This window comes from Rhincodon typus, chromosome 14, assembly GCF_021869965.1.
Source record: "Rhincodon typus isolate 14 chromosome 14, sRhiTyp1.1, whole genome shotgun sequence".
In the NCBI taxonomy this organism is placed as follows: domain Eukaryota; kingdom Metazoa; phylum Chordata; class Chondrichthyes; order Orectolobiformes; family Rhincodontidae; genus Rhincodon; species Rhincodon typus.
The window spans coordinates 70,171,252-70,182,885 of NC_063345.1; the positions used below are offsets into that span (position 1 = coordinate 70,171,252).

The window sequence follows — 11,634 nt, forward strand, 5'->3', positions numbered from 1 at the left end:
TTGGGGGTGAAATTGCTAAAATTGTGTTCCACAAACCCTGACCTACAATTCTGAGAGGGAAGCTGCAGCCCTCCGGATTCAATATGGAGTTCAATAATTTTAGGTCCTAAACTCTCCCATGTCCCAGCCCACTACCCCACACACCAGGCCTTGTTATCACATAGCCTGCCATTACACACTACGTATTGTTAGTCACTAACAGTCCCCATTAATAACTATTCACCCGTCTAGCCAGCTTGTTATCAATTCCTTTGTCTATCCAACTGCTCTTCTATCTCTTCAGGCTCTATCCTATAGTTTACTCCCTACCCCATTCCCCTCCCTATTTTCTGCATATAAACCAATGATTTCCCAGCTACCATCAGTTCTGAGGAAGGGTCACCGGACCCGAAATGTTAACTCTGATTTTTTTTTTCTTCACAGATGCTGCCAGACCTGCTGAGTTTTTCCGGCACCTTCTGCTTTTATTCCTGATTTACAGCATCCACTGTTCTTTCGGTTTTTATATTGATCTTTATCTTGTTTTCAGGGCTCCACTATTCCACCTCCCGTCTGATCCCTCTGCCCCATGTTTGCTGGTTGGCCCTGGCACTGGCATTGCCCCTTACAGAAGCTTCTGGCAACAGCGATTATATGAGATTGAAAACCAAGGTTGGTGCTGCTGATCTCAGCATCCTATTTCAAGTGTTCATCTTCTCAGACTCCTTCCCTCACCCTCATTCCCTGGACTATTCTTCAGTCTTTGAACATTCCCTCACTTTCTCCTCACCATCCATAACCCCTCTTTCTTTCTCGTGCTCCCACCTATTCCCCTGTTTGTCCTCCCTCTCCCTCTCAGTTTACCCCACCATCTTTCTTTCTCTCTCCTTTTCTTTCTCTCCAATAACCTAATACTCTCATTCTCTGACATGCCCCATTCTCACTCTGTTGGCCCTCTGTCATTATGACTCTAACCTACCACCTCTCTGAAGCAGGGTTGAAACCATGTGAGATGAGCCTGATCTTTGGGTGTCGTCACTCGCAAATGGATCATCTTTATAGAGAGGAAATGATGGAGGCAAAGAACAAAGGAGTTTTCAAAGAAATTTATACTGCATACTCACGAGATCCAAACAGGAAAAAGGTGAACCATGAGGGAGATCAAGAGATAGTGCTCTACAAAACATCGAGACTGTCTGTGATAGACAGAGAATTGTCTGTGATAGAGAGTGTGTCTATGATAGAATGAGTGTTTTTGAAAGAGAGAAATTTTGTCTGTGATAGAGAAAAAGTGGCTGAATAGAAAGTAAGTGGCAACGATAGAGAGAGAGCGTCTCAGACTGTGGTAGAGAGAATGATTATCTGTGGTAGAGAATGTCTGTATGTCTTTAATAGCGAGAGACTGCATCTATAATAGAGTGTGACAGAAAGAGTGTGTCTCAGAGAGAGTGTATTTGTGATATGGAGTTTGTCTGTGATGGAGTGAGCATGTGTCCATGAAAGAGTGTGGCAGACACAGTATCTGTGATAGATAAATTGGCTGGATGGAAGGGAAGTGGCTGTGATAGAGTGTCTGTGATAGAGAGAAAATGTGTGTGATAGAGAGTGTTTCTGTGATAGAGGGTGTTATGATAGAGATATGGTTGTCTGTGAAAGAGTGTGATAGAGAGAGTGTAATATACAGACTGTCTGTGATGGAGATAGTGGCTTGTTGAGGATAAAAGACGTTGATAGAGGAGGAGATTGTTTCTATCATGTGATAGAAAGGGAAAGTAGCTGTGATAGAGGAACTGGAGAATAACCACACACACATCCCTGAACTTCATACACCGGCATCCAGCATTTGCCCACTCATGACCATCCTGGTACCTCTCCAATACACTGGCAAGACTCCCATGCATTGCAGCGTTCACCAGCATCTGGTATTGGATCAGGTTGCATCTCAGGGCTGCTCAGTTGTTCTCTTTGTACTCTCTCACTTCAGGCCTACCTGCTTGCCCACAGTATCACTCGCTTGCTTCACCATGCCTTGCTAATTAAGACAACCACACAACCAGGCAGCCTGCCTTACTGCTCAGCAGTTCTCAGTCAAGGAGCTGTACGTCCTGTTGTAAGGTGGTGTGTGTCATCAATCTCACATCTGCTCCATGTGCCAGCAGCTTATCAGCAAACACACTGCACGTGCAGCAAGAGGGCACCATATCTCAAAGTCTTAGGGGAGGCGTCCTCACTGAGATCCATGGAGACACCATTCAGTCAGAACATTCTGGCACAACTAGTCAAGGGCAGCCCACCTACACCAGTCCAGAGCCAGGCATCTGGTCAGGGTCTTCTTGGCGAGGTGATCTGTGCCACCGGAGTCCAAGGAGTGGGTCAGTCGGATCTGGCGATCATTGACTTAGATCGTGGGCAGTCCGGCATGGAGAAAGTAAGGCTAATAATCAGGGAGGGGTACATCCATTAGTCAGGGGTCTCAGCACTTCTTCTGTGGGTCTGTCCAGCCAAGTTGCTCAAGTGGGTGGTCCATAGTCAGTCCGTAAGACCCACCCACAGGAACTAAAGGGAAAGAGATTTTGGGAAGGTCAGAGGCTTTCTACTGTGTAAGGGAGAATCGAGCACCTATTCATTGGAATCCAGGATCACAGGCTGAGGGAAGGGTGGACAACAGTTTTGAAGTGGGGTAACATGTCTGTGGCGGGTGTATGTGTGGTTGGAAAATGTTCATGTTGGTGGAGGATGTACATGTCTGTGGAGGATGTGTGTGTATTGGAAGATGTTTATGTGCAGGGAGGATGTGCATATTGGAAGATTATGTATGTGTTGTGGGGCGCGTGTACCTGTCGATGGAGTTTGATATCTTTTCTCAAACTATCCTATTGATTTTCCAGTTTTGATTTTTCATGGTTTTAGTTAGTTTGATATCTTAATGATTTGTCACCCTCTAGGAATATGTACAGGATATCATTCGAAATCAGCTGCCCACTGAGCTCTTCCAAATTTTGAGCTCTTCAAAGGGACATCTGTACGTTTGTGGTGATGTTACAATGGCTCAAGATGTTTCAAAAACTGTCCAAGAATTGATAGCCACACTGGGGGCAATGAGTCTGAATGATGCAGCAAGATATCTTACAAAGCTGAAGGTGAGAGAGTCTTACAATGGTCCAATGACCATCTGGCAACGTTAGGATGCTCCAGACAATGATGAGGGGCAATCTTGGCTTGGCTTTGGACTGTAAACAGATGAATAGTTTCAAATTGGCACTTTCCAGGTGGCATTTGAGATTCAGAGGAAATTTTGCTTCAAATGTTGAATGTGAACCAGAATCAGGTTTGATCCTTTGAGTTAATGCCTTAAAAAGGGAGGCTTACAAATCTCTTTCAGGAAGCAGATTAATCAGAGAATTATAGAAACATACTGCACTGAAGGATGTCATTGCAACCCTGGTGTAAGTACCATCCCCTTTAAACAGTTGTTAAATCCCACATCCAGGGTAGATCAAGGAGAGCAAATGGATATTATCTACCTGGACTTCAAGAAGGCCTTTGACAAGGTGCCTGTGTGACAGGAGGCTGTTGAGTAAGGGCCCATGGTGTTAGAGGCAAGGTGCTAGCATGGATAGAAGATTGGCTGTCTGGCAGAAAGCAGAGAGTGGGGATAAAAGGGCCTTACTCAGGATGGCAGCCGGTGACAAGTGGTGTTTCGCAACGGTCAGTGTTGGGACCACAGCTTTTCACTTTATACATTAATAATCTAGATGAAGGAACTGTGGGCATTCTGTCTAAGTTTACAGATGATACAAAGATAGGTAGAGGGACAGGTAGTATTGAGGAGGTGGGGAGGCTGCAGAATGATTTGGACAGGTTAGGAGAGTGGGCAAAGAAATGGCAGGTGGAGTACAACGTGGGGAAGTATGAGGTCATGCACTTTGGTAAGAAGAATAAAAGCATGGACTATTTTTTTAAATGGGGAGAAATTTCCAAAGACTGAAGTGCAAAGAGACTTGGGAGTTCTAGTCCAGGATTCTCTCAAGGTAAACTTGCAAGGTGCGTCAGTAGATAGTAGGAACTGCAGATGCTAGAGAATTCGAGACAACAAGGTGTAGAGCTGGATGAACACAGCAGGCCAAGCCGCATCATAGGAGCAGGAAGGCTGACGTTTCGGGCCTAGACCCTTCATCAGAAATTAGATTTTGGCCTGCTGTGTTCATCCAGCTGTACACCTTGTTGTCAAGGTGAGTCAGTAGTCGGGAAGGCAAATGCAATGTTGGCATTTATTTTGAGAGAACTTGAATATAAAAGCAGGGATGTACTACTGAGGCTTTATAAAGCCCTGGTCAGGCCACATTTGGAGTATTGTGTGCAGTTTTGGGCCCCACCTCTCAGGAAGGATGTACTGGCCTTGGAGCGGGTTGAGAGGAGGTTCACGAGAATGGTCCTAGGAATAGAAAGCTTAACATGAGGAACATTTGAGGACTCTGGGACTATACTCATTGAAGTTTAGAAGGATGAGGGGGTATCTAATCGAAACTTAGAATACTGAATGGCCTGGAGAGAGTAGATGTTGGGAAGATGCTTACATTGGTAAGAGAGACTAGGACCTGAGGGCACAGCCTTAGAGTAAAGGGAAGACCTATTACAATGGAGATAAGGATAAACTACTTCAGCCAGAGAGTGGTGAATCACTGCCACAGAAGGCTGCAGAGGCCAGATCATTGAGTACATTTAAGGCTGAGATAGGTTCTTGATTATCAAGGGGATCAAGGGTTATTGGGAGAATAAGGTTGAGGAACTTATCAGCCATGATTGAATGGCGGAGCAGACTCAATGGGCCAGGTGAAAGACAACTGCAAATTCCCTCCCAGTCCAACATCTTTCTGGAAGCACACTTAGCTTCTTGTAAGCCAGCTAATTCCGCACTGGTTCCTCAGCTTTCACCTTTGTTCCACTTGTTTCAGCTTCTTCACAAGCTGCCCCTTGGGGTTTTGTTGAATGCGTTCGTATCCATATCTGCTGACCTCCCTTCAACAATTTCAGCCATTAATTCAATAGAATCCCTTGCACACAATTAGACCTGACACTTAATCCAATTATTCCTTAAATTCTCTCCAATTATCTCCTGTTCCTTACCTTAAAACTGTGCCCCCGGTATTGATCCTGCTGACAAAGATGAAATGGTTCTCCCCATCTACCCTGTCAATGCCCCTCAAAACTTTAAACATTTCAATCAAATCCCCACTCAGCCTTCTCCGCTATAAGGAAAATATCTCCAGCTTTTCTAGCCTCTCTTCATAATTGATTTGCCCCAGCCCAGGCAACATTCTTGTGAATCACGTGTGCATCCTTTCTTGTGCAATCCACATCCTATGGTGTGGCAACCAGAACTGCACACAGTACTCCAATTGTGGTCTAACGAATTTTTTTTTTTTACTGCTCCATCATAATTTGCCTGCTCTTGTATGCTCTGCTTTGATTAATAAAGGCGAGTATCCCAAATAGCTGCTTAGCCACTTAAGTGCTAACTTATCTACCTACCCTGCTACCTACAAGTATCTATTGACACCAAGATCCCTCTCATTCTCTGTTTCTGAGAGGCCTACCATTCATCGTGTACTTCCTCATCTTGTTTGTCCTCCCAAAATCATCTCTCTCTTTTCAGGATTAAAATTTATTTGTCACTGTTCAGTCTGTGTGATCAGCTGTCTTTATTGTCCTGTAGTCTCAGGCTTTTCTCTGGCCATTTACTACACCACCAAAATTCATGTCATCTATGACTTACTACCAATACATTCAACATTAATGTTTAGTTGATTAATGCTACACAATGAATAGTAAGAAACTCAGCACCAAACTATCTATTACACCACTGGATGCAGGCTTCTAGTCACAAACACCAATTTCGTCACCCCTGTTTCCTTCCACTAAGCCAATTTTAGATTCAATTTGCCAAATTATCCTGGATTCCATAAGTCTCAGTTTCTTAACTAGACTGCTGTGAGAGCTTGTCAATAGCCTTACTGAAATCTGTGTAGACAACATCCATTATATTAGCCTCAGCTACAAACCTAGTCACCATCTCAAAAAATTAACAAATTCACAATTGTTAGACATAAACTACCTTGACAAAGCTGTACTGACTATCATTGATCATTCCTTGCTTTTCCAAGTGAAGATCTGTCTCTCGGAATCTTTTCCAATAGTTTCTTATCAATGATGTTAGACATGTTGGCCTGTAGGCACTGGTTTATCCCCACCACTCTTCTTGAATAATGATCATAGAATCCCTACAGTGTGGAAACAGGCCCTTCAGCCCAACAAGTCCACACTGACCCTCACCGTATCCCACCCAGACCCTATACCTCACCTAATCTACACATCCCAGAAACGGGCAATTTAGCATGGCTATTCCACATCTTTGGACTCTCCCTCTCTCTCTCTCTCTCTCTCAACTATAATTTGTTCAACGATATCACAGACCGCCTCCCTGATTTCTCCACCTACATTGTCCTTCTCAATAATGGATGTAGGCATTTAAAACCACCTTCCAATTTCACACTTTGGTGCTTAGATTCTGAATGGGCCCCATTCTTTCCCTGGTTATCATCTTGGCCCTAGTTTACTTTGAAAATGTCTTTAGATTTTCCTTTATTTCACCCAGCAGTGATTTTTCATGTCCCCTCTTTGCTCTCGTGATTTTTTTTTCCTGCACTTTCTACACACTTCAAGGGCATCTGCTCTTTTGAGTTTTTGCCATCTACCATAAGCTTGTTTTCCCTTATCCAATCACATGCATCCATTGATATCCAGGGTTCTTGTGATTGGTTGGTCCTAACCTTCATTGTTATGGAAACATGATGGCCCTGCCCTCTGAATTATTACCTTTTTGAATGACTCACATATTGGAGAATTTCCCACAAGTAGCTTCTCACAATTCACTTTGACCACATCCTGATTTAACATATTAAAATCAGACTTTCCCGTAAATTAAAACCTTTATGTGTGGTCCTTTCAGTGACTACTTTAAATCTTACTATGGTCACTATCATTGAAATGCACCCACACTGACCCATCTACCACTTGCCCACCTTTTGTTCCCTAAAATTTGGTCCATCAGCCCCCTGTATCTTGTTGGATGTTTATGTGCTGGCTTAAAAAGCTACCCTAGACACATTGTAAAAATTCCATCCCTTCAAAGCCTTTCACAATTTGTGGTTTGCGTGGTTGTATAGGGACGGGGATCACTGAGGCTTTGCAGCAAGACTAGGAAGATGTATTTTGAACAACAGCAAACTGCACTTTACCTAGAGACTGATTCACATTCCCCATGTCGGGGGAGCAAAGACAATATTCAGTTGACTCCTGGTTTTGCTCCTTATCTCCTCCTCCAGTGAATGAGAAATATTCCATAAGATTGCTGAATTCTGTTTTGTGATCCATCAATATTTAACTAGAACCTTTTCCAAAGAGGCAATGAGTGGATACAGTCACAGGGGAGAGTGTACACAGATCTGGAGCGAGGACTTGGCAGGTGGGGGAATGGTGGTGGTGGGAGCAGCAGTGCGGGAGCATTAAATGGAAGGGTATTGTCAGTGATAGGGAGAGTTTACATGGTGCTGTGGAAGTGGTTAAATGGTTGAGTAGAGACAGTGAAAGGGGAGAGCATACATGGGGCTGTGGGAGTGTGATCTTTAAAATTTTGAAATTTCTGCTGAATTTATTGTGTGATCTTAAGTTGCCTGTTTCACACTGCATTTTGTTCTTTTTGCTATTTTGTTCAAAATGTTTCATTTGTATTCCTCTCTCTGTCACTCTCCTTTCACAATGTGTTCATGATCTGCTGCTTTGTTTCTGGCCTTTAGGATGAGAATCGTTACCATGAGGATATATTTGGTCTAACATTGAGAACGCGAGAAGTCGCCACAAAAAGCAGATCGACATCTTTGAATTATTGGCAGGGAACCAAGTAAATGCTTGGTTCTGATGAAGGGGAGTAACTCTGCAGAATTTAAGGTTACCCATAGAGTGTTTGATGATGTAAATGAGGAGTGTTGTTTCCTGACTGAAATACACAGAATGTCTGACATTATAAATAGTCTTTCTCCTGGACATCATCTGAAAATTATATATCACCATACTTTAAAGTGAAATCAATATATTTTGGGTCTTTTATAATTAAATTTATTACCGTTATCATTTCCCAAATCCAGTTCCTTCTGCAGTTGGTGTAAACTGCATCAGAGCAGTTTTGATGAGCAAGTCTTCCTTTCAGCCTCTCCTCGCTGCTGCCTCCTCCCCAACTTATATCTTTTACACAAAAAAACTTAACTCTAGTCCTTATACCAAGAACTAATGCATGCAGCTCTTCCTTGTCTTTTCTGTCTGAATCAAATCTCCTTCACTCCACGGAGAGCAACCCCAGATTTTCCAAACAAGCCATGTCACTAAAATCCGTCATCCTGGGAACATTCTGGAAAACCTCCTTTGCACTCTTCCCTTCTCAAGATCCCTCATATCCTTCCTAAAGTGTCAAGACCAGAACCAGACTCAATGTTCTAGTTGTGGCTAAGCCAGATCTTTGTATATGTTCAGTATCACGTCCCTGAGCATTGCCAGCATTTCCTCTTCTTCCTGCCTATTAGTTGCCAACTCATCTTCTACCTCTATCATTGCCAATTCTGATGATATTTTGTCCTTGATGAAATGATCAAAATCTGACCTTGAAGCATCATCTCCTAAATTATCAGCAATTCTTCTCTTACACTTCTCCAGTCAGTCCTGATATAGCGGCATTTACAATTAAACCATACCCATTTCAATTTAGTTAACTTTGAGGAATTCAGTTACCTCAGCTCAATCTAGATCCTAGGTTTTAGATCTTAAGCCAGATCCCAGATGAAGCTCCCATTTCTACACCTTTCGTAATCACTCCCCCATCTGGCAAATCTCAATTTTCTGTTAGACATATAACTCCAAATAATGGAAATGCTCCCAGTTATCAGTAACTAGAACTTTCACAAGAGCTTTAACCACTGGTAATCAGAGAATCATAGAAAACATAAGAGGCCCTTCAGGCCATCACATCTGTACCTCCAAAAATATATTATTACCTACAGTAGTCCTACTTTGCTTACAGACGCTTCTAGTTGTGTTATTTTATCACAAGATGTAATTTCAAACAATACGTCTACGCCATCTAAGCCCCTCTTTCTGAAAATGTTCATGGAATTCTGCTGAACTAACCTGCTTTCAATGGAATAAATGTCTCTGAAGTGTGTGTGTCTTAGTCTTTTCTTTGGATTTATCTGAGCTTAAATTAGCCACTGTTTTAAGATACAATTGAATAGTTTAGATGTCACTACATTTAAGAAACTTGGTACTTGCAAAAACTGCAGGTTAATATTACTGCAAACCAATGAGAAATCACTGAGGGTAAAATATTTGCAGCCATCATGATTGTATAGTTAACCCTTTCTCACGCGCAACCTTTGTTGCGTGAAAACTATCAAATTTCTTCAGTATTATATCATAGAATCCCTACAGTGTGGAAACAGGCCCTTCGACCCAACAAGTCCACACTAACCCTCACCACATCCCACTCAGGACCATCCCCCGAATCTGGGCGTCCCTGAACACTATGGGCAATTTAGCATGGCCAATCCATCTAGCCTGCACATCTTTGGACTGTGGGAGGAAACCCATGCAGACACCTGGAGAATGTACAGACTCCACACAGACAGTCACATGAGGCTGGAGTCAAACCCAGATCCCTGGCGCTGTGAGGCAGCAGTGCTAACCAGTAAGTCATCATGCCAGCCATGAATCTTGCCTATGTTTTTTTTAAATCACATCATCCATTTCATGAGTGATACTGTCTGTCAAATATGTGAACAGGCAATTCTGAAAAGATTGACATAGTTTCTAGAAGTATTGATTCATAAATTGTTGGTCATGATGTTAGTGAAGTTCAGGTCAACATTTCCCAAGTTTAAAAATGATGAACGCCTCAAATTGCACACCAATTTGTCTAATGTCATTAGTGAAGAAACTATTAGAGAAATCAATCCTCGACAAAACCGAGGAGAGACCTGGAATGGACTGAAGCTAACCTGGATGGAATAGGGAGTATTGTGTCAAGAGAGCTTTGAGTTTGAAAAATAAAATTGCAGAAAACTATGAATTGATTTCCTGGTGAGTTTTTCTCCTAAGTTTGCCTTTCTCCAAAGATAGGAACTGGGAAACTAAAAACATTTTTTAAAGTAAATCATGAAGTTAGCATGTTAATACTTAATTGACATCAACACAAAGCAAATGACCCTGGTGAGCCTTTCCCTTTTAGTGGTAAACAGAGAATCATATAAAACATAAGAGGCCCTTCAGGCCATCACATCTGTACCTCCAAAAATATACTATTACCTACACTAGACTTACTTTCCCACCCTAGGCTCATACATTTGAATGTTATGACACTTTAAATCTTATCCAAGTACTTTCTAAAGATTGTTTCAGAGATAGTAGGCACTGCAGATGCTGGAGAATCTGAGATAACAAGGTGTAGAGTGGATGAACACAGCACGCCAAGCAGCATCAGAGGAGCAGGAAGGCTGATGTTTTGGGCCTGGACCCTTCTTCAGAAATCTCAAGAATTATTGTATGGTTTCCCACCTCGACTACCAGACAATACATTCCAGACCACCAACATCCTTTGGGTGAAAAATCCATTTCTTAAATCACCTCAAACTCTTGTCTTTTACTTTAAAATGATGTACCCTTCAATAAAGGAGAACAACTGCTTTCTATTTACCCTCATAGTCTTATATGCCTCTATCAGGTCGACTCTCAGCTTTCTCTGTTCCAAATGAAATCGCCCGAGCTTATCCAGCCTTTCTTCATAGCCGAAATGATCAATCCCAGGCAACATTCTCATGAATCACCTTTGCATCCCCTCCAATGCCATCACATCCTTCCTACAGTATGATAAAGAGAACTGAACACAGTACTCTAGCTGTGGCCAAACCAAAGTTCAGTACAGCTCCAACATGGCCCTCCTGTTCTTCTAATCTATGCCACAACTGATAAAGGCAAACAACCCATATAGAATCATAAATCATAGAATTTTACAGTACAGTAGTAGGCCATTCTATGCATCATATCACCCACATCTCCTGAAAGAGCTACACAGCCTTTGTCTAGCCTATCCCTGCAGCACTGTAAATTCAACACTTTCAGATATATACTCATTCAGAGATAGCAAGAACTGCAGATGCTAGAGTCAGAGACAATACTTTACAGGGAAGCCTCCTTGCTGGAGGAACACAGCAGGCCAGGCAGCATCAGAGGAGTAGGAAAGTTGACATTTCAGGTGGGACGCTTTTTCAGAAATGGAGAGGGGGAAGGGAGCTGGGAAATAAATAGAGACAGGAGGGGTGCAGCTAGGAAACGTAGGCGGGATGGTGATCGGTGAGTGCAGGTAAGGAGTGGTGAGGATTGGTCAGTGGAATGGCAGGGACGGATAGGTGGGAGAGCATTGTCAGGTCAAGGAGGCAGGGATGAGATGGGGGCTTGGACATGGGATGAGGCCGGGGGTGGGGAGATTTTTAAACTGGTGAATTCCATGTTTAGGCCATCAGGCTGTACAATCCCGAGGCAGAACATGAGGTA

At 42.8% G+C, this 11,634-nt stretch overlaps 1 protein-coding gene across 1 annotated transcript in view; it reads left to right on the plus strand.

Annotated features, from left to right (window-relative positions):
• Positions 1–9,250, plus strand: part of LOC109923651 (nitric oxide synthase, brain-like) — a 96,151-nt gene extending 86,901 nt beyond the window's left edge. Inside the window, exons 21-24 of the mRNA XM_048604962.1 lie at positions 441–651; positions 972–1,123; positions 2,925–3,119; positions 7,836–9,250. Of these exons, the coding sequence (XP_048460919.1) occupies positions 441–651; positions 972–1,123; positions 2,925–3,119; positions 7,836–7,943 (666 nt within the window). The 3' untranslated portion in view covers positions 7,944–9,250. The remainder of the gene's footprint in view (positions 1–440; positions 652–971; positions 1,124–2,924; positions 3,120–7,835) is intronic.
• Positions 9,251–11,634: the final 2,384 nt, after the last annotated feature.